Here is a 20,931-nt window from a genome sequence, read left to right on the forward strand (position 1 = left end):
TTTTCTCATGATCCAAGTACAGAGGTAAGCCAGCTTTTCTCATGGGTTTGGGTGTAAATAGAAGGACCTATAAGTTATATTTTGAGGCGTATACATCTTCCTGATTAATAGTAGAAGCAACTATGAGATAGAAGATGTGGAAGGAAGTGACACTGAATCTGGATAAAGAAGTCAGATCGACTCAAGCTGCTGAATCATAGTTTGGTCGGTTGTTTCGTAAATTCCAACCCAGATGTGGAGAAGATCGAAGAGTGGGCTGCTGCTGAATGGCGACCCGAGAAACCTTTACACATGAGGAAGCTAAATGCTGGTTTCTTCTTGTTCATCTTCAAGAGCGAGGAGACAAGCAACATCCTTATGAGTGAACAGAATAAGTTTCGAGAACCTGATCTCAGAATCAGGAGATGGAATCCTTTAGTCAGGGCAATCGGGGATATGGGATCCTCTGAATATGGTTTGGATTACTGTTTTCGGCATACTCTTGCATGCATGGAGCTTCCAAACTTTTAAGATAGTGGGAGACGCATGTGGAAGATTCAGATTCGTTGACCCTAGAACAATATCATGGAGAAACCTTTCTGCTGCTTGTATCTTAATTGAAGTTTGAAGAGATCCACCTTGTTCCTACTTTCCTATCCCTCCGTTTCATCAGTGAATCTTTCAACTCGAGATTGGTCATAGAAGGATCTTACACAACGAGATGGATCAAAAATATGGAATTGTCAAGAGAAGACACCCAAAAGATCAGGTTGAGTTCTGGTGGTGGAGGGAAGACAAAAAGTCAGACTCAAGGTTCAAAGTATCAATATGTATCAGTCAATACATATCATATCGGGGCTTTCCCGATATGCCCCTATAGGGGGTGTTTCGGGTCAGGCCATGGTTCAAAGGGTAGTCAGGCCTTAAACCAACCCCTCTGAACCGGTTTTGAAAATTAAATAAATAAACACAAAAAAGAGAACCAATACAGGCCGATACGCTGATACTTTGAACCTTGGTCAGACTGAAGGGGTAGGGCGCAAGGTTGAAGACGAGGGTATTTTAGGAAGCAAAAATATTTATGGTTCGGTTGGGGTCTTTACCATGGGCCGCATAATGGACAATGAAAGTACAGTTCCAAAGAGAAATAAAAGTGGTGGGGCGAATCGGTGGGAAAGGCAAATCGACTAGGACACATGGAAGTAGAAAGAAGGGAGAGAAATGGGGAGATGAAAGAAAAGGAAAAAGTTGGAATTTCAGAAGATGAAGAGACAGCATGGGCAGGAAAAGATGGTGAAGGTTCGATTGTGGACCAAGCTTCGAAGACAATGTTCATCAATAATGTTGGAGAGTTCTCTACAAAGCATAGTTTCAAAAGGGTTTCGAACAAGAGAAAGTTTAAGCGATATTCATCAAAAAAAAAAAGAGAAAGTTCAAGCGATCTAGATGTTTTAGGCACACATTTGAACCTCTTAATCTAAGAGAATACTACGATGAAAGGAAAAGAGAGAAGACAAATCCTAATCAGCGAGTAGATAAGTTTATCTCTTTTGGTGACTTGTAGTCGAGCTCTCTTCCTTTTCGTCACAGACATGGAAAGTGGTTGTTTGTTCAGAAGGTTCAAAAGGCCAGAAGGAAGGGAGGTGGTTTTTGGGGAAGTCGCGAAAGGAGTTAGTGAGGTGGGAAGGGGAGGACAATGAAGGAATGTTAGGTAGGGCCGACTATGGAGGGGACGACGCTAAGAGTTCGACTACTGAACACGGCGACGAGGTTGTGAGAGAGGCTTTGGACAAGAACGACAAAACATACCCATCTTTGGACTATGAGGATTATCAAAAGTTTGAAATTTCAGCTGGTAGGATTGGAGTACATCTAGGGCAGAGGAGTTGTGAACAAGAAGGTGTCGTAGGACCTATAGAAGGAGTGAAAGAAGCTAGAGGGACAAGCATGTGTAGCCTTGTCTATGTGTCTAAGGTTTTCTCAAGGCTAAAAGACGGTTTGATTGGATCAAGTCCTTCTAACAAATATAAGAGAGTGTACAGAAGGAAGACATTAAAAGGCTTAGATGCAAGGAGAAAGGGTGATGAAAGGAGAGGGGAGGAGCATCAAGTTGTCATAGGGGAGATAAAGCCTACTCTAACAAAAGAAGGGCCGGAGGTTAGACCAAGGTCGGGATGAGAAGAGGGAGGTCAAGCTGGTGAGAGTAGCCTTACTTTGTCTCAACGAGCTGACAAGGAGGGGGAGAAAGTGGGGATTAAGACCTTGGTGGACAGGGAGGTTAAAATTGGTAAGAGTTTACGGCTATTCTTTTGGGGAGAAGAATTCGCTAGAAGTGCTTTTGAAAAATTTGGAATGTGTAAAAAGGAAGAGAAATAGAAGAAGATGTTGCAAAGGAAAGAAGAAAAAGTTTGGGACAAGGAAGATGATGGGCAGGACGAGTCATTTGATCCTGAAGACTATCCAATGTATGAAAGGGGGGCGAGGGAATTCTCAGTCTTTCTTTTGGTTAGTCTTGTGTCGTTGTAAGCCTTACTGTTGTTGGTAGTGGGTTTGGGTGTTATCTTAACACCCCTGTCAGTGTTGTAATTTGCTTTTTATTTTATCATTAAATTTTTTCTTTTATTCTTCAAAAAAATAATTTTATTGATAAATATAAAGGAATGGAATGGATACAGACATGGACACATATGAGAAATGGGGATATAACTCTCCATTTCCTAAAGTTCTGGACATGAATCAGACACAAGTATATTCCATTTAATACGCTTATATCATGTGTTTATATTTAGTTTTTGAGGTTAAATGTCATTTCCCAAGACTGTCTTGGCAAATTTAAATTAAATTTTTAACATGTTCAATATTTTTGAAGTAAAATTTATTTAAAATATACCACCTTAAATATTTTAAAAGTGTTGATGCTAGAGAGTACATACCGGTATTAGGGTAGTATAGTTGATAAATGTGCCAAGCACCTCACATTGGTAGACTAGACTAACTTGTCTACCCCTAATTATCTTTTTCAATTCCAAATTATGGTCAATCTCCGTGGAGGACATAACCAAAATACAACTGTTTTTTAGTTTTTTTTCCTGAGAGAACGTAAAATATAACATATTGATTGGGAAAGAAGAAAAAGGTAGAAAAATCCAAATACAACCAATTTCTCTGAAACTCTGGTGTCAGATGGGAAGGAGAAAGTCCTACATGATGGGAATAAGAGTTCTCCTTTGATGACATTTGGAGAAAGGTGAGTGGAGGTAAATTGGAAGCCTCCTGATGCAAGCTTTGTGAAATTGAACTTTGATGGAAGTAGCCAAGGCGATTCTCGCACTTCTGGAATTGGAGGGGTGTTGAGAGATTGATCTAGATATATTATAGCTCTATTCTCAGGTCCAGTGGGTGAGGGTAACTCCATCAAGGATGAGCTGCTTGTTGCATTACAACGAGTAAAGATTGCACATTATTTGAACTTGGTACATGTGAAAATTGAAGGGGACTCAAAATTGGTGGTAGGACAATTAAAGGAGCCAGAATCAGTATTTGGTGTTTTGGGGAGGAGATGAAATTATACGGTTTACTAGAGGCATGAACCTAACTACCTAAGGATAGTTTGAGTGAGAAGGTTGGCTAATGGGACAGCAGATGCTTTAGCTAAGAAAGGGGTGAACAGAAATCATTTGTTTTGGAACCAGCTGTAACTTGATTTTTCTTTTTGTTATAGTGGGAGGTTACATCTCGTGCCTCCCCTTGAGAAGCTTGTACTGTTCTGTTTAATGCTCTAATCAAATTTCACTTATCAGAAAGGATCTAAATTATGAGGAGAGATTCAGATCTGAATAGAAAAGTGAAAGAAAAGAATAATGCACTTTTTAAAGCAAAGAGATATAAAGTAGATAAATGCATGATTACCCAAAATAAATGTTTGTTCCATCAAATCAACTTTCAAAGTTCCAATTACCTGCCTCTTTTTATACACCAAACATGAGATCTGAATCACTTAAGCTCATTTCAAGAGCACCACATCTCCTGACCCTCTAGTTCACCCAACTTATCACAGTTTTCAAGCCCCCTTCAATTACAAGTCTCTCCACCCCATCTCCTTTGCCTTTTAATTTCTTGGAAAATTTTAGAAAATTATTGCTCAACTCTATTCCTAAGAAACCAACAAACTATAGTACCAAATTTTAAATAGCCCAAAATTACTAGCATTCCATTGGTTCAAGAATATGGAGAACATTTCTTCTTCCAAAGGCTATATTTATTTATATTTTGATGAATAATAGGAAACTTTATTAAAGAAACTCAAAGAAGTAAAACAAGATAAAATTCAATACAACACATCCCAAACCCCTTTACAATCTCTTAGTATTTCCCCGCGCAATATTTACCACATGACCCAAAACAAGTGCTTTCTATTTACTCCTTGCTTTGCAAGATAGTCAGCAAAACTATTTGCTGATCTTCAGATCCATCAACCATCAAACCTTCAATTCCATATCCTGCATGAAATGCTTGGACTTCTTGATCTCATTCCTGCATTCCACAAAATCTTTTCCATTTTCAACAACCAGGTAATTACAATTTTTGAATTCCCTTCAACTACAAGTTTCTCCACCCCCATCTCCCTAGCCTTCTACACACCCCACAAACTACAGCCAATAATTCTGCCTTTTTCATTCCTTATCCCCCCCCCCAATTCTAGATGGACCTAGATTTCCAAAGCTGCTACCATCAAAGTTCAATTTAAAGAATCCAGCTTCCAGAGGCAACCACTTCTTTTCCACCCCTTGCTTCCTTGCCAATGGTCCCACCATTGCTCTCCAATTGTTAAACATAGCATCAACTGAGAAATCTTAAACAACTCCAAAGTTTTTACCAAATGTGTCACCCTCATCATTATTATTTCTATGATATCTTCCTTACTCCTTTCATCCTCAAAAATAATGAGTTTCTCTTCTCCCAAACATTCCAAATCAAAGCTCCATCAAAGCATCTCCACATGATTCTCTGTCTTTTCAGTCAACTGAAAGTATACAGATCAAACTTGTCTAGACTAACAGGATAAGTCCACTTACAACCAAAAAGAGAAGAACTATTCCCAAAGACAAGAGGTAAGTGGACAGGAGATTAGTAAGTGAAATGCAGTCTCACCATTCAACCCACACAAGTTGCACCAGTTAGAAGATAAACCAAAATTAGGATTCCTTCTTTGCAACAAAACATTATTACAATTCCCATGAAATACTTCTCAACATAAGGCACTAAACGTTGGGGGTAGGGGTGTCAATTGGACTGGATTTGGTCCAATCTGATCCAGTCCAATGTGAGTCCATTATAAATGGACCAGGTCCAATCCAATCCAATGAATGTTTTGGACCAATTTTGATTGGTCCAATTCAATGTCTGGACCGTCCAAATCTGTTCAAAATCATTTTGATTTAGATTGGTTTCAACCCAAACCCAGTCCATTGACACATACATTCTTATCGTATATCAATGGACCAGATATTGGCTTAATCCAAGCCAATCCAATATAAATTTGTTATGGATGGACCAGATCCAATCCAATATGTCTTGTTGGTCCGTCCAATCCATCCGAATTGATTTTAGACTGGACGGGGTCCAATCCTGTTAGACGGTATACCCTTAGCTCCAATCAGATTGATGTACATATCCATTTATTGTAAATGAATAAAGTACATAATTGATTCATGTTATAATTGGTGTGTTTCTGTGTAATTACCCTTAAACTAGACACTTATGAGACTCGTTAGTTCAAAATGTTCTCAGCTGTTGGATAGACTTGGGGAATTTTATCCTGCCAAGGTTGACACTAATGTGCTGCCAAGAAGGTTGAGGCAGCATGTCTCAGCTGCCAGGGTTAGACCCAAAGCACATGCAGTGCGTGTTTGTTAGAAACACTGAACCTGGGCCATATTCCAGTTATGTCCTGGACCTTGGAGACTGGTGGAAAAAACTGGAAAGTTACACATAACCCCTAGTCTCAATTATGGTACTGCATTGGGTGTCAAATTGGGCTGTCTTTGATATGCCAATCAGTGAGATCCTTTGCATGCCAATCAGTGAGGTCCTTTGCTGGTCAAAACCTGGGTATATTGGGGCAGTCTGAGAATTCACTTGAGTGGGTAATCATAGTGACAAGACCAGCCCCTTTGTTGGACAAAGTGAATGATCGAGACTGCACTCTCTCTGATGGAAACTAAACTGCCGGCAGTCAATTTCAATCTTGTTTGAGATTTGTTTTGCAAAATATATTTATATGATAATATATATATATATAAGGTTTGCAAAAGGTTTTAATTCCCGGGACCCATCCGAGCAGAGAGTGCAACACTACACCTTGTAGCCAGGGGAGAGGCCATTCCCTGTCGGGCAGCGATTGATCATTAAGGGTTGAGAGGTTAAGTGTAAGAGACCATTTAGGGATGTTTTACCTAATGGGCTATATCTCACTTAAGTCCATTGACCTTGGGCCTTCATAGGATGGCTGGACTCAAGGATCATTTAGTGTAAATGTTGGGCCCATTTAAGAGCCCATACTAATGGACTCAGGGGTTCACTGTACTTGACAGTGAATTCGGCCAGGCTTTTTCACAAAAGCTGGGTCGAACCTATATTGGCTTATGTGAGGTCATTGTTGGGGTCTCACGCCATACAAAGAGAACCAAATGGGCCAGCAATTATCTAGGGTTGTGAGCCACTTACTTAATGGGCCTAAAGCCCATGATTAATTAGATTAATCAAGTGGTCACATGACAACTTAAGCAATCATGTCACATGGGCGAATATGGGTATGGATATGGTTTGGATCGGCAATTAGGATAAGAGGATAAGTCTTATCCACTTAAAGAGTCCAAATACAAATAAAGATTTGGATGAGGATCCTCCTAATTCGATTAGGAGTGCTGATCCTTAAGGCTTATAAAAGGAGGAGGGCAAACTGCTCTAGTTATCAATCTGCTCTCAGTTCTCTCCTTCTACTCTTGCCGCCCAGAAACCCTAGTTCGACCTCCAGTTCTTGAACTGATAAAGATCAGTTCTGATTTCTGTTTTTTCAAAAAAAATATAAGATACAATTCGTGCTCACCACCCTTGCTCGATCCAAGTTGTTGGATTATAGTTTTTGCTAAAAAATTGTGTTGCTGAACCGGCTTCAAATCAAGTTGTGCCATTTTTAGTGGAAGCTGGTTTTGGTACACTCTTTGGGCATGAACTACCACTTTGGGAGCTACTGTGGATTCCGTATCAGGTATACTTCTCCCTTCCTTTTGGTTTCAAATCTAGTCCGGTTCGGTGCAAGAACAATCCTTGAAAAATGTAGTTTTTTTAAAACTGGGAATACGATTTCCAGAAGGGTAAAAGAAAATTTTTGAAATTTCACCGAACCATTTAGCATGGTTCGGCAATCCATATGATGGATTTCCCCTTTCTTCAAACCGGTCCATTGACACCCTTAATTGAGGGTATGGGAAGAGAACTAACTTCCTTATAGGGGAATGGAACCAAAGCAAGAGGAGACAAGGTTAGGAATTTGAAGAAAGAAACACAAGGAAAAATCCTAAAAGAACTTGGAGACCAAATACGGATGTCATCATTATTAGGTACAAAAAGCACCCCATCAAGAATTTGCAAGAGGTTAGATAAAAGAGCCAACTCAGAATCCCTCAAATTCCTTCTTCCAAGTTCCAAATAGGATCAAGGAGAGCAGCATTAGGATTAGAGGTAGAAAAAAAAATCAGAAATTGGTCTCCTCTTCAGACTTGAAAATGCAAAAATAGAGAAAACCTATCTTTTAGAAGTGCATCCCTAATCAACAGGTTTCCCCCAAATTTAATCTTACTGCCAAAGAAAAGAACATCTTGATATGATTTAAAAAACAAGGGACACCGCAAATAGTTTTCTAAGGAGAGGCAAGTGAAGTTCTGTTAGATACTCTTGCACCCCCAATCATTTTCAATGAGCCCATGAATACAAACTACCACCTCATGCCAAAGCCCATCTATTTCCCTTGGTAATTTCCAAAGTAGTTTCCCATAAAGAGCCAAGTTCTTTTCCTTGAAGTTCCCTATACCCTAAGTCCTTCCTTTTAAATGATTAAGTTAACTTTCTTCCCTTTCCATAGTTCCCAAAGAACCCTCATCAGTTTCTCCACCCTCCAAAGCCCAAACTACACTTTGGGACATCCTAAACACTGAAAGGTAGTAACCGCTGAAAAGTATCTCCATTTCAACACAAACAACCTCTTCTCAAATTTTCCACCACTGGGTTCCAAAAAGAGGGGGCTCTAGAGTTAGCACCTAGAGGTAAACCTAAGTGTGTAATAGGCCAATCCCCACTCGGGAGGAGACACCAGCTTCAAACTCTTACAACCCTCTAGAGCGAAGAAACAGAGAAGCATTGTGTTGCTTAAACTTTTTCATAACAGAGACCCAAGACACCACCCTATCAACAGCCAAATAGATGAACTCATCTAAAATCTTCTTGTTACATAAATCGACTATTCCTCTCAGCCCAAATAGTCCTTAAAACAACTGTAGGAATAGACCGCCAAACACAAATTCCTTTTTTTTTTTTGCTCAAGCCTGGCAGATTACAACACCACAGAATCTCTTTAACTGAACATCGCATGACCCAGTAAATCCTAACAGGTTTGAATAAATACCCCCAGATTTGACAAGAGACATTACAATGAACCTACAGGAACCATTTCCAGATTGTGCCCACACAAGCCACAGTTCAAGCATGAAGTTGCATGCCCCTCATAGACAGATTTTCCTTGGTCAGACACCCCTCATAGACAGATTTTCCTTGGTCAGACATCTGTCTAGCACCAAAACCCATAATAAGAAGTTTAATTTTGAAGGACTGACAGGGTTCCATATTTCTTAAACCTTGATGATCCTCCCCATCACAAAACATTATGACATCATCTACAAACTGCGAGTCACAATGATATTCTTCTTCTAAGGATTCTTTACCTTTTGTTTTTTTGCCTACACCAAACTTGTTGACATTTCTCCATCCAAGTATTGCACATCTCTCATGGTGTACCTACACATTCAAGAACCTTTCCATTCTATATCCATCCCATTAACACCTTGGAGTCACCACACAAGATATATTAATTGAGAAAGACTGCTATTCCTAATCCTTGTTGCACCATAAAGTCCTTGTGGTATTAACCTAAGATTCTCTTTCCATTACAATACTAGTAATTAATAACTAAATCCAAATTAACTGTTGTGCATCAAGTTTTTATAATCAAACTAAGAAATTAGAGGAGCAGAGTAATTATGCTAACTGTAACTAAACCGAGACAAAAAAGGAGAAGAGTCAAGTGTGATTAAACTAAGCCAGAAAGAAGCAGCGTTAACCTTTCTCAGTTTTAGCCCTCCATTACATCTTTGATTTCTTTACCATTGAAATCATTATGTGTAAGAGTTTTGCAATTGCTTCTTTTGGGTAAACAATAAGAATATTTATTGGATCTTTAAGCACAACACTTCATAAACACACACAACAACTACCTAGAGTTTCTAAAAGGGTGAGATTTAAGGAGTCTTAGGCTCTTAGTGACTTGCTTAACAAGCATCAAATAAGTTGAAGATGGACTGCAAGGGTAATAAAAAACAACTAAAATAACATCAAAATGTGATAAAATAACCCATAATTGTGTCTTTTTGAGAAATTACAATGACAAAATGATTTTTAACAACATGGGAGGGCAAATAGAAAGGGTATCCTCTAAAAATTATACTGGCATAATACTAGTACTCGATTTGAGAGGCTACACTTAAAAGGATGACCCCTAACACATGAATTCAGCCTCGTAAGTCTGCTTCTTGCTAATTCATCAGCTGTTAGAGTTAGCAGACATAGATGTCAACTGGAATAAGATGTTAATTCTAGAAGACAAAACACGCACCTCTCAGATGGCATGAAAGGAAGTAGGAATCACCATGGACTGCCTCTAATTTTTAAACCAATGTTTTAAAACGTGGAGGCATGACGTGAGGCGTTCCACTACCTAGAGGCGTAAGAAGTAGTTCAAAACGCAAGAGGTGTAAGCCTCCCAAACACAAGGAGGCGTAAGCCTCCTTCAGAGGAGGGAGTTAGGAGGAAGGATGAAGAGGAAGGGGGGATCTCATTTTTTCTTTATTTTTAATAAAAACATTTTATATTAAGAAGAATAAAGATGCATAACATTAGTTGAAAGGGGGGGGAGTCTAGGGGGCAGAGCCCCCCATCAGAAGGGACAGGAGGCAAACCACTTCTTTCCCCTTATCTTTTCTTCCCTTCCCTTTCCTTATCTCTTTTTTTTCTTCTCTTTCTTTTTTCTTTCCCTTCCCTTTCCTTTTCTCTTTTTTGTCTTCTCTTTCTTTTTTCTTTCCCTTCCCTTTCTTTTCCTTTCTTTTCCTTTCCTTTCCTTTCCTTTTTTTCTTTTTTCTTTTTTTTTTTCTTTTTATATCAGATGTGCAAGAGGCACATGAGGCGTACGCCTCTAGCACACCTCTTGCACCTGAGGCATACGCCTCAAAGGTGTCAGCGCCTCTGGCATACGCCTACGGGTGTTTGGGGAGCGCCACGCGCACCTCTAGGCGTATGCCTCCCACGCCTAAACATGGCTCAGTAAAGCCCATGAAGACTGATATGAAATCTTGAAATGGGAATATAATCTCCACCTTCAAAAACACACCCCAACGGAACCTGAAAAACTCATGAGCATCTTCTGTTGCTGTTTCTAATAAATCCATCTTATTTGATGATAACTGAGAATGATAAGAGACTGAAAGTCTCTACGAAACGAAAACTATACAAATGAATTTCTAGCAGCAAGTAATCAAATTAATAGAGATTCTCATAACTAAAATCCACCATGAAAATTCAATGTGAAACTTCAATGATAATCAATTCAATGACTTTATACATGGAATAAGGACAACCCTACAACATAACATGTGCAAACAGCATCCTTGAGTAAGTTTACAGTCATTCATCTAATCCACAACAGTGCTATTAAGATGAACACAGAAAAAAACATATTGTACGGGGACCTACCAAGTTATTAGCAAAGAATTAAATAAAAACAAAGCCCACTCAATAATTCAAGCAGAGGACTATACACCAATTGAACAAAAATAGAGCACAACAGAAACACTAAAGCAAATGAGAAACAATCAGGTCTTTGGAAAACAAAAACAATTTTACTAAGTTCCATATTTGATGGTAACTGAGCACAACCATTGAACAAAAGAAAACCTAACAATACAAATATATCAAAACCAAGTTTTAAATGTCAGTGTTGGTGAAAATATCAGTTATCAAAATATAGGAAATATGTCACAAATGTCATATGGAAAAATTGTAAAAGTTATAGACATGATGGAAACATTGTGAAATTTGCAGAAATATAGAATGATATTTTATGAAATAATAAAAGAAGCATCCATTTAAAAGTATATGCTACATAGTTGTCTTGTAAACTTTAAGAAGGGGAGCAAGTCAGGCAAGTTGTGCCGGGTTTAAGGTGAAACTAGGCCCAAACCTAAGAATTGAACTAAATCTTGAGCCCCAGACCAAGCCGAAGGTCAAACCCAACCTATCCAAACCAGGCCCTGCCCAAAATGAACATTGGCACACTTGGGTTGGGTCCAAGCCCAGGCCAAGCTCAGGTTAGTCAATCACATATGTATAATCAATACATTCCCCAAGGGCTAGGACCGGGCCCAGCCCAAAAAATAGGGAAGCTCTGAGTTTTGGCCCCAAGCCCAGCCCAAGGACCCAAAATCCAAGCCCAAGTTGTGTAAAATTGTGGGCGGGGTTGGTCCAAGGTTAGCTTAGGCCTGTCCAAGTTGCACCCCTAACTTTAAGAGTCAAAACTACATGATAGAGTGAGCAAGAAAGTTTCAAACTCATGGAAAGAATTATTGCGGGCAGAATTTGATTAATAACCATCTTTACAGACAGTAGCATTCATTTTTGTTGAGGCACTTACTTTTATTTTTTAGTACTAGGATCAATTAAGAGATATGTAATTACAATTTAACTCAGTATCCAAAGCTGGTCTACCTACAGTTTTGAGATATTATTCCTTGTCCTGCACCACAATGCCATGTTTTCCATTTATCTCACTCAAACATACTACCCAGCAAACTTCATTCATATCATACAAGGGAAATTCATAACTACTTCCAGTTATTAACTTGTTCCATCATCATCCAAATATCAGCAACAAAATAAAAAACTGGGTTAAATTAAAAAACAAAAAATAAATGTCCCTAGGTTTGCTCTGCTCACCACAAAGAGACTGCAATCGGTTTTAAGTGAAAAGAACTCCAAAGAAGTTTCTCCACCACTCTCAAAGGGCCTGATATTCTCATTTTTACGGGTGAACCTAACCGCACTGTCCCTCTTCAGATGATAAATTTCAGTCAAAACAGAATTTAATATATTGCTGGTCTTGGTTCCTTGTAGTATCAGTGTTTTCTTCCCATTCTCAACCTGCATGACAGAATTCATATAGAAAATCAGTTCAAGTGTCCATATGATAAATAATGGAAAGTTCCTGATTGAGAAAAACTGAAAAATAAAGTAATCCATAGGAGCTTACAAGCTTGGGAGCACGCTTTTCAAGCACTCGTTTGGATTTTGCTGTTTTTGGAGTTGAAATCTTCAACATTATTAACTGGCACAAGAAGAAATCACATCATATCATATCATGCCATCATATATCTTATACATATATAGTTATATACTTAATGCATGAGGTGTATGAGGCATACACCTCTAGCATGCCTCATATAAAGGCGTATGAGGCATACACCTCTTGCACATGAGGCTTACGCCTCAGAGGTATCAACACCTCAGGACATTTTGGGGGCACCTCTCCTGGAGGCATACACCTCCCATGCCTTTCAAAACACTGGCCATGATTGTTTTGACCAAGAACACAACAAATATCATTCTCAAACCCTGAAGATACTCCTTTTCCTAAACCATGAGATCACAAAGATAAAAGGAAAGTATAGATATAGATAAGCCAAAGAGCATTGTGGTAGACATCTTTTAATTGCCATTAAGTGCAGTAATTTCTAATACAATTTAGAAAACGCATTCTTTAATCACAACAGTTGATAACAACATCTGGATTCGCATTTCCAGAATGTCAGTGTCAAATGGGTAATGCAGAGATGAGTTAAGTATCTTACAGGGACAATTTTTTTATTTTAATTGCAATCTTACAGGCAGATATCCTGTAATTAGTGGACAAATCTGCAGAGATTAACTCCCATCCTCAAAAGTTATGCTACAAAAATTAACACACAAAATCCATCCAAAAACTTAATACACAAAACAACTAACAACTGCTTAGAGATTGCCCACCCAACAACACATGCATTGACCCATCGCAGCAGGCAGGCAGTGGCTGCTTAAGTTTCAGTGACTTTGTTAAATTTTCCTTTTAATAGCCCAACATAGATGGCATTTGATCCTACTATACATGCACCAAATAGAATACCATCAACCTTAGAGTTGACAAACTTACAAAAAGAAATCACAGCTGTAGTGATAGCACCACCGTAAATAGTAAGTAGAAGCCAAAAGGGGACAGGAAGAATGACATAGTGAGGAAATTTATAGAATCAGAACATGAGAAGCTAAAGAGACAGTGCAAAGAATGTGCAATTCACCACTAAGAAAAACAAAACGAATAAAGAAGCAGAGAACAAATAAAACAGGAGCTCTCGGAGGTCAATGTAACGGAAGAAACAGTAATTTATTAACAAGACAGAATCCAAGAAAGAGAGGAAGGACATAAGGAACTAGAGATTACCATCAGCATGAGAAAGGAAGTTGATATGGACAGAAGGAAGGGGTGTAACGGAGAAGAGTATCTGCAAAGATTCTTTTTTTTTTTTTTTTGAACCAGGGGAGAGGCAAAAGCAACTGGGGAGACCAAAGAAGGCCTCATTAGCTCCAACACCAATATTGACACAGCAGGGTCAATATCTTCCACTAAAAGGATTATTTGGCAGAAAGCAAGGCCAAGGATTCATCACTGCTGCAATTTTTGTTTCTCTTGTCCCTCTAACAAAGCTTTCCTTGAATGTTGAAACCTTAACTTTGTTACATAATTGAATAAGCACAAGATTTCAGTTTGTTGAAGCAGAACAAGAGGAAAAACTCTTAGGGCTCCGTTTGGTAAGAGTGCAAATGCCAGTTCAGTGCATATATGCATGTTTCGAATGCTGCTACAGTAACCCGAACCAGGAAGAGAAGGAAGAAGAAGAGGAAGAAAAAGAGAAGAAGAAGAAAGAAAATAAGGGTCTGTCGAAATCTGATGGACCACCCATACAGTCGACCCCCTTAATCTTTATTAGATTCTAATGACCTTTACAAAGACTAACTACCCTTACTTAAGTGTGGGGTAGAGTGTCTCTAATAAAACTGCCACATAAGCAAACTACTTAACAAACATAAGATGACTAAACTACCCCTATTCGGCTCACTTAAACACTCCCCCTCAAGCTAGAGAATATATGTCATATAATCTCAGCTTGTTACATAGATAATTCACTTTCCCTGAGCTTAGAGCTTTTGTAAACAAATCTGCCCACTGATCATTCGAGCCCACATGTTCTGTATTTATCTCTCCAGCAAGAACCTTCTCCCTCACAAAGTGGCAATCAACCTCTATGTGCTTTGTTCTCTCATGAAAGACAGGGTTGGAAGAGATATGGAATGCAACTTGATTGTCACAGTACAATCTCATAGGTTTATCCATGTAAAACCCAATTTCTTGTAGGAGATTCCTCAACCACACTAATTCATAGGTAGCGTGTGCCATGGCCCTATACTCGGCTTCAACACTGCTTTTGGCTACAACCGTCTGCTTTTTACTCTTCCATGTCACAAGATTTCCTCCAAGAAATGTGCAATAGCCTGTAGTAGATCTTCTGTCATTCACTGAGCCTGCCCAGTCTGCATCTGTATACCCAACTACTTCAAGTTTTCCTCCTGGTTTATACAATAGCCCACGGCCTGGAGCTCCTTTCAGATACCTTACAATTCTAAGAACTGCATCTCAGTGAGGTATACGAGGGTTTTGCATGAAGTGGCTCACCACACTAACTGCAAAGGAGATGTCGGGTCTCGTGATAGTCAGCTAGTTCAGCTTTCCCACTAGTCGTCTATACCTTCCAGGATCTTCAAATACTTCTCTTGTATCACTGCTCAACTTAACATTTGGTTCCATAGAGGTCTCAGCCGGTTTTGCACCTAACAGTCCTGTTTCTTCCAGTAGATCAAGAACATATTTCCTTTGGCACAGATTTACACCTTGTTTTGACTTGGCAACTTCTATTCCCAAGAAATACTTTAATGTTCCAAGGTCTTTTGTTTGAAAATGATTTTGCAGAAATACCTTTAGTTTGCCAATCCCCAATTTATCACTGCCAGTAATGACAATATCATCCACATAGACCACTAATAAGATCTTCCCAGCTTCTGAGTCATAGCTGAACACTGAGTGATCAACCTGGCATTGCTTCATACCAAAACTCTTCACCACTTCACTGAACTTCCCGAACCAAGCACATGGTGATTGCTTCAACCCATAAATTGTCTTCTTCAATCTGCACACCTTACCATCCTCCCCCTAAGCAACAAACCCAAGTGGTTGCTCCATATATACCTCCTCCACCAGATCACCATGAAGAAAGGCATTTTTTATGTCAAGCTGAAACAAAGGCCAATCATACATAACTGCTAGGGAAATTAGTACACGAACAGAACCAATCTTAGCCACCGGAGAGAATGTCTCCATGTAGTCCACTCCATACAACTATGAGTAACCTTTAGCAACAAGTCTGGCCTTCAGACGCTCCACACTACCATCTAGAAAGTATTTCACAGTATACACCCATTTACAGCCCACAGCATGCTTACAAGGTAGGAGAGTAGTAAGTTCCCACGTTTGAGTATGTTGAAGAGCAAAAAGTTCCTCCTCCATTGCCCGCCGCCATCCAGGTGAACTAAGAGCTTCTTGACCATTGTTAGGTATGGAAATAAAGGACAAAAGTGAAACAAACTGGCGATGTGAGGTAGAAAGACGAGATAATGAATCAAAATTGGAAATGGGATGGAGGGTAGAACTGCGTTTACCTTTCCGTAAGGCAATGGGTAGGTCAAGGTTTGAAGGTTCAGCAATACGAGCCATGAGAGGATCCACGGATGAGGTAGAAGCTGGAGGAGGGGCCGGTGTCGTTCGACGTGTATACACTTGTCGGATCGATGGTCGTTCGGTGGTGATCTGCACTGAATGAGGTGATGAGTCTACTCCAACAGCAGCATTTGGAACTGGATCACTGACAAGAAGAAGAAGAGTAAGTAAGGGTGGAGACGAAGGTGCTTCAAGACTTGAGAAGAAGGGTACAGACTCAAAAAAAGTGACATCAGGGCAGACATAGCACTTTCGGGTAATGGGATTATAACACTTGTACCCTTTTTGAGTCCGAGAGTAGCCAAGGAAGACACATTTAATTGAGCGTGCATCTAGCTTGTCTATTCCAAGACTTAGATTGTGGACAAAGCACACACAACCAAAGACACGAGGAGTTAATAGAAATGGAGATAAAGTGGGAAAAAGATAGAGAAGGGAGACTAACCATGAAGAATGAAAGAGGGCATCTGATTAATGAGGAAACATGCAGTGAGTACAACATCACTCCAAAACCGTTTAGGAGCATTCATGTGGTGAAGAATAGACCGAGCAGTTTCAAGAAGCTAACGGTTCTTCCGTTCAACTACCCCATTTTGTTGAGGGGTGAATGCACATGAGGTCTGATGAAGAATAGACCGAGCAGTTGAACGGTTCTTCCGTTCAACTACCCCATTCATGTGGTGAAGAATAGACCGAGCAGTTTCAAGAAGCTAACGGTTCTTCCGTTCTAAATACTGTTGAAATGAAGGAGGAAAGTATTCACGACTATTATCTGAACGGAGAACTTTGATTGGAACACTAAATTGTGTGCGTATTTCAGCATGGAATTTTTTAAAAATGGAAAATAATTCACTTCTTTCTTTCATTAAGTAAATCCATGTCATTCTTGAACAATCATCAATAAAGAAGACAAAATACTTGTACCCATTATAAGACTATTTTGATTGGACCCCAAACATCTGAATGAACCAAAGAAAAAGGACTCAACATACGACTCTCAACTCTTGGACTGAAGGACACACGACGATATTTCCCAAACTGACATGACTCACATTGCAAAACTGACAAATGACTCAATGACGGAACCAATATCTTGAAAGCGTTGAGAGATGGATGTCCAGTCGGCAATGCCATTGTAGAGGATTAAGTGAGGTCTGAAGAGCAATTGAAGATCCACCACCGTCAAGATAATACAATCCACTAGCTTCATGCCCCCCACCAATCTTCTTCCCCGTCTTGAGATCCTGAAAAACACAAGTGGAATGAAAGAAGGTAACAGAACAGTTAAGAGCTTTGGTTATTTTACTAACAGACATAAGATTGAATGGAAACTTAGGTACATATAAAACAGATGATAAGGGCACAGAAGCCATGTCAACATTACCAACACCACAGATGGAAGATAAGGACCCATTGGCAAGTGTAACAGTTTGTGATGTGGAGGTTTCAGAAAGAGAAGAGAACACACCTGGAGTCCCAGTCATATGATTTGAGGCTCCATAGTCAATAATCCAGGGAGAGGTTTTAGATGACATGCAAGCAATACCTTAGTGGGCAAGTGTGGCAGGGTATGTTGTGAAGTAGTTTGAAGGAACCGTTCATACTCATCACGCGATACACTCACCATCTCCCTTCCAAAAGTAGATGTAGATGTGGGAGGAGTTCGGTCTGCCCGTTTACTATCACTGATGTCAACCTCACCTGCTACAGCATGATTAGCCCATTTAGAGGGAGGGCCATGTAGGTCATAACAGAAATTCACTGTGTGTCATTCCCTGCCACAATGAGTACACTTCCTTGCAGAGTTATTCTTCCCTCTGCTACGGCCTCCCCCTGAGTCACGACCACCCCGACCAATCATGGAACTGCCACGGCCTCCTCGGGAGGCATGTCCTCCCCCTCTTGTACTGTATCCACCTCCTCTAGCTGTCAAAAGTGTTGATTTATCAAACTGTGTGGGATTCTCTATCTGTCCCAAAGAAATTCTACGAAGCCGTGAGAATACTTCCTCAAGTGTAGGAAGGGTGGAGTTCCCTAATATTTGGGCTCTAACTGGTTCATACTCCGATTTCAGCCCCACCAAGAATCTTGTAACATCTAGTTGTTCCCTTTGCTGTTGCTGAACTTTAATATCTGGAGTGAGGAGATGATAGACATTGAGTTCATTCCTTATATTCTTCATGCAGGCATAGTACTCTTCTAGTGTTTTGTTTCCTTGTTGCAAATCAAAATACTCCTGATAAAGTTGATATATTCTTGTATTATCTTGTCCAGAATACAACTTCTTAGCATGTTCCCATATATCCTTAGTCGTATCAAGAAACATGAAGTTGGCACTAATTTTAGGTTCCATACTGTTCCATAGCCAAGTCATGATTTGAGCATCTTCTTGTTCCCAATCACCAAACCCTGGGGAGTCAGCCGATGGTTTCTCATCTTTTATGTGCTTCACTTTCCTCTTTGCCTTGAGGAAAACTTCCACTGATTTAGCCCATGGAACATAGTTCTCCCCATTCAGTTTAATTGAGGTCATCTGTACACCTAGGTAGTCAGGGGAAACCACCACACTAGGTTTTTGATCATTAAACCCATCTCCTATTGCTGCCATTGTACTCTTTCACAGTTGCCTCTAACCTGAATTATCAGCAACAAGCTGACTGTTGTAATTCAAAATTTGATGTTCCAGCACCTATAGCAACCCCTAAACACAACAGTGGGTACACACGCCTTGTTCTTATTCACACTACTACTGATTTCACAACACCACGAACCACATAAGCACCAATTTAACACTCACTAATCACATGTAAGCCCTCTTACAACCACTCAATAAGGATTGTTCAACACAAGCACCACAACATAGTCAAACCTGTTACACCCAGTTCAGACTAGTTTAACATTTTTAAGAGGGCACTACACAACCACAAAAACTCAGCTATGTCACAACATTACACCTTACACCACTCAGCCACTTACAGCAGCCCTAACACCACTCAACAACTTACAACAGCCCTAACACCACTCAACAACTTACAGCAGCCCCTACACCATTCGGCTACTGTACACACAGCCCGTTCTAGGGCAACAATGAACCTAGTTCTTTAGGTTCTGATCAGTACTAACAGCTTCTTGAAGGGTTTCTACCCAAAAATACCAGCAACACAAGAAGAAGAGATAACTGACCTTCCTTTGAGAGTCTCAACCAACCATTCACTGCTGAAGTCACTTTTCCTGATGAAGAAGATTATGCGCAGCAGAGAGAGACGAGCTATGATGTTTCAGACCTAGGGCAAACCAGTTCTCTCCATTGACTGATCAGAAACGAAGGAAGAAGAGTCACGAACACTGCTGAGGTGCTTTACCAACTGAAGTAGGTCAGGAACATGGCTCTGATACCATGTTTCGAATGCTGCTACAGTAACCCGAACCAGGAAGAGAAGGAAGAAGAAGAGGAAGAAGAAGAGAAGAAGAAGAAAGAAAATAAGGGTCTGTCGAAATCTAATGGACCACCCATATAGTCGACCCCCTTAATCTTTATTAGATTCTAATGACCTTTACAAAGACTAAACTACCCTTACTTAAGTGTGGGGCAGAGTGTCTCTAATAAAACTGCCACATAAGCAAACTACTTAACAAACATAAGATGACTAAACTACCCCTATTCGGCTCACTTTAACAATGCACTTTGGCTCAGTTTTGTTGGTGTTTGATAAGAGTACATTTATGTACTGTGACATGTTAAAAGTCATGTTTCATCGAAAATGAGAGTAAAGTTTGCAACCAAAAAATGGACGCAAACTTTGCACTCAAAGTTGGTCAATGTAAAAAAGGTAGATTCCAATCTAGGAGTTTGTGTCTGCACCCATTACAACTAAAAATCATTTGGCAAAAAAGTAAACTTATCAATGCAAAATTAAACTAACTTTGCATTTGCATGGACCAGAATGTACTCTACATATTTATATTTGCACTCTAAAAGAGCCTAGGTGATTAACAAGGAGGAAATAATTTTCGCATATAACTTCAAATCCTATATATACAGCAACCTCACCAGACCAAGCAGTACCCCATGGAAAGAGAAGGGACACATACCAATCAACACTTATTACTAGAGAAAAGAGCTAACCCCCCATGACACTCAAAGCTTCCCTGTCTCCTTTGCAAATAGGCGGAGAGACGGAGGCGAAGGCTGAGAGAGTTGCAGAGTAGCATTCAAAGCGTCGAACCCTAAACCATGACCCCTATACTAGTATACCTTCAACCCAACCCACCCTAACCTTCTTTATGTGACCCAATGGATTGTCGGATCTATATAAGCCAGCCGTTTTAATTTGATTTGTACACCTTCAACCCAACCCACATTAACCATTTTATTTTGGTACAATGGATAATTGGACCAATCATTATCAGCCCATATGAAAAATGAGTGGGTCACAACCCACTCTGACCTTGACCCATCCATATTGACCCACTAACCCAAGCGTAAAATGTTTTTAAATTCTCCTCTATCTCAAATGCTATAACCAAATGGGTCAACCCATATACCCAAAATTCCAAATTATATAAGAAAACAAGGTTACATCCCTTCTGTTCTTTTATCAATAACAGGAAATTTCATTAACAGAACGAATTCGGATTTTCGAATATCGTTAACAAGCCTAAGGACGTGTCAAAATTGGCAAAACCACCCACTGGATGCTCCGGCGGGT

General features: G+C 39.8%; 1 protein-coding gene across 1 annotated transcript in view; it reads right to left on the reverse strand.

Moving 5' to 3' along the window:
- Nucleotides 1-20,931, reverse strand: part of LOC104589495 (ribosome production factor 2 homolog) — a 31,941-nt gene that overhangs the window by 2,072 nt on the left and 8,938 nt on the right. The window contains exons 2-3 of the mRNA XM_010247845.3: nucleotides 12,611-12,685; nucleotides 12,298-12,501 (exon numbers count right to left, since the gene is read on the reverse strand). Coding sequence (XP_010246147.1) covers nucleotides 12,298-12,501; nucleotides 12,611-12,679 — 273 coding nt within the window. The 5' untranslated portion in view covers nucleotides 12,680-12,685. The remainder of the gene's footprint in view (nucleotides 1-12,297; nucleotides 12,502-12,610; nucleotides 12,686-20,931) is intronic.

The sequence above is a fragment of the Nelumbo nucifera genome, chromosome 2 (assembly GCF_055504915.1).
Source record: "Nelumbo nucifera cultivar China Antique chromosome 2, China Antique-T2T, whole genome shotgun sequence".
Classification (NCBI taxonomy): domain Eukaryota; kingdom Viridiplantae; phylum Streptophyta; class Magnoliopsida; order Proteales; family Nelumbonaceae; genus Nelumbo; species Nelumbo nucifera.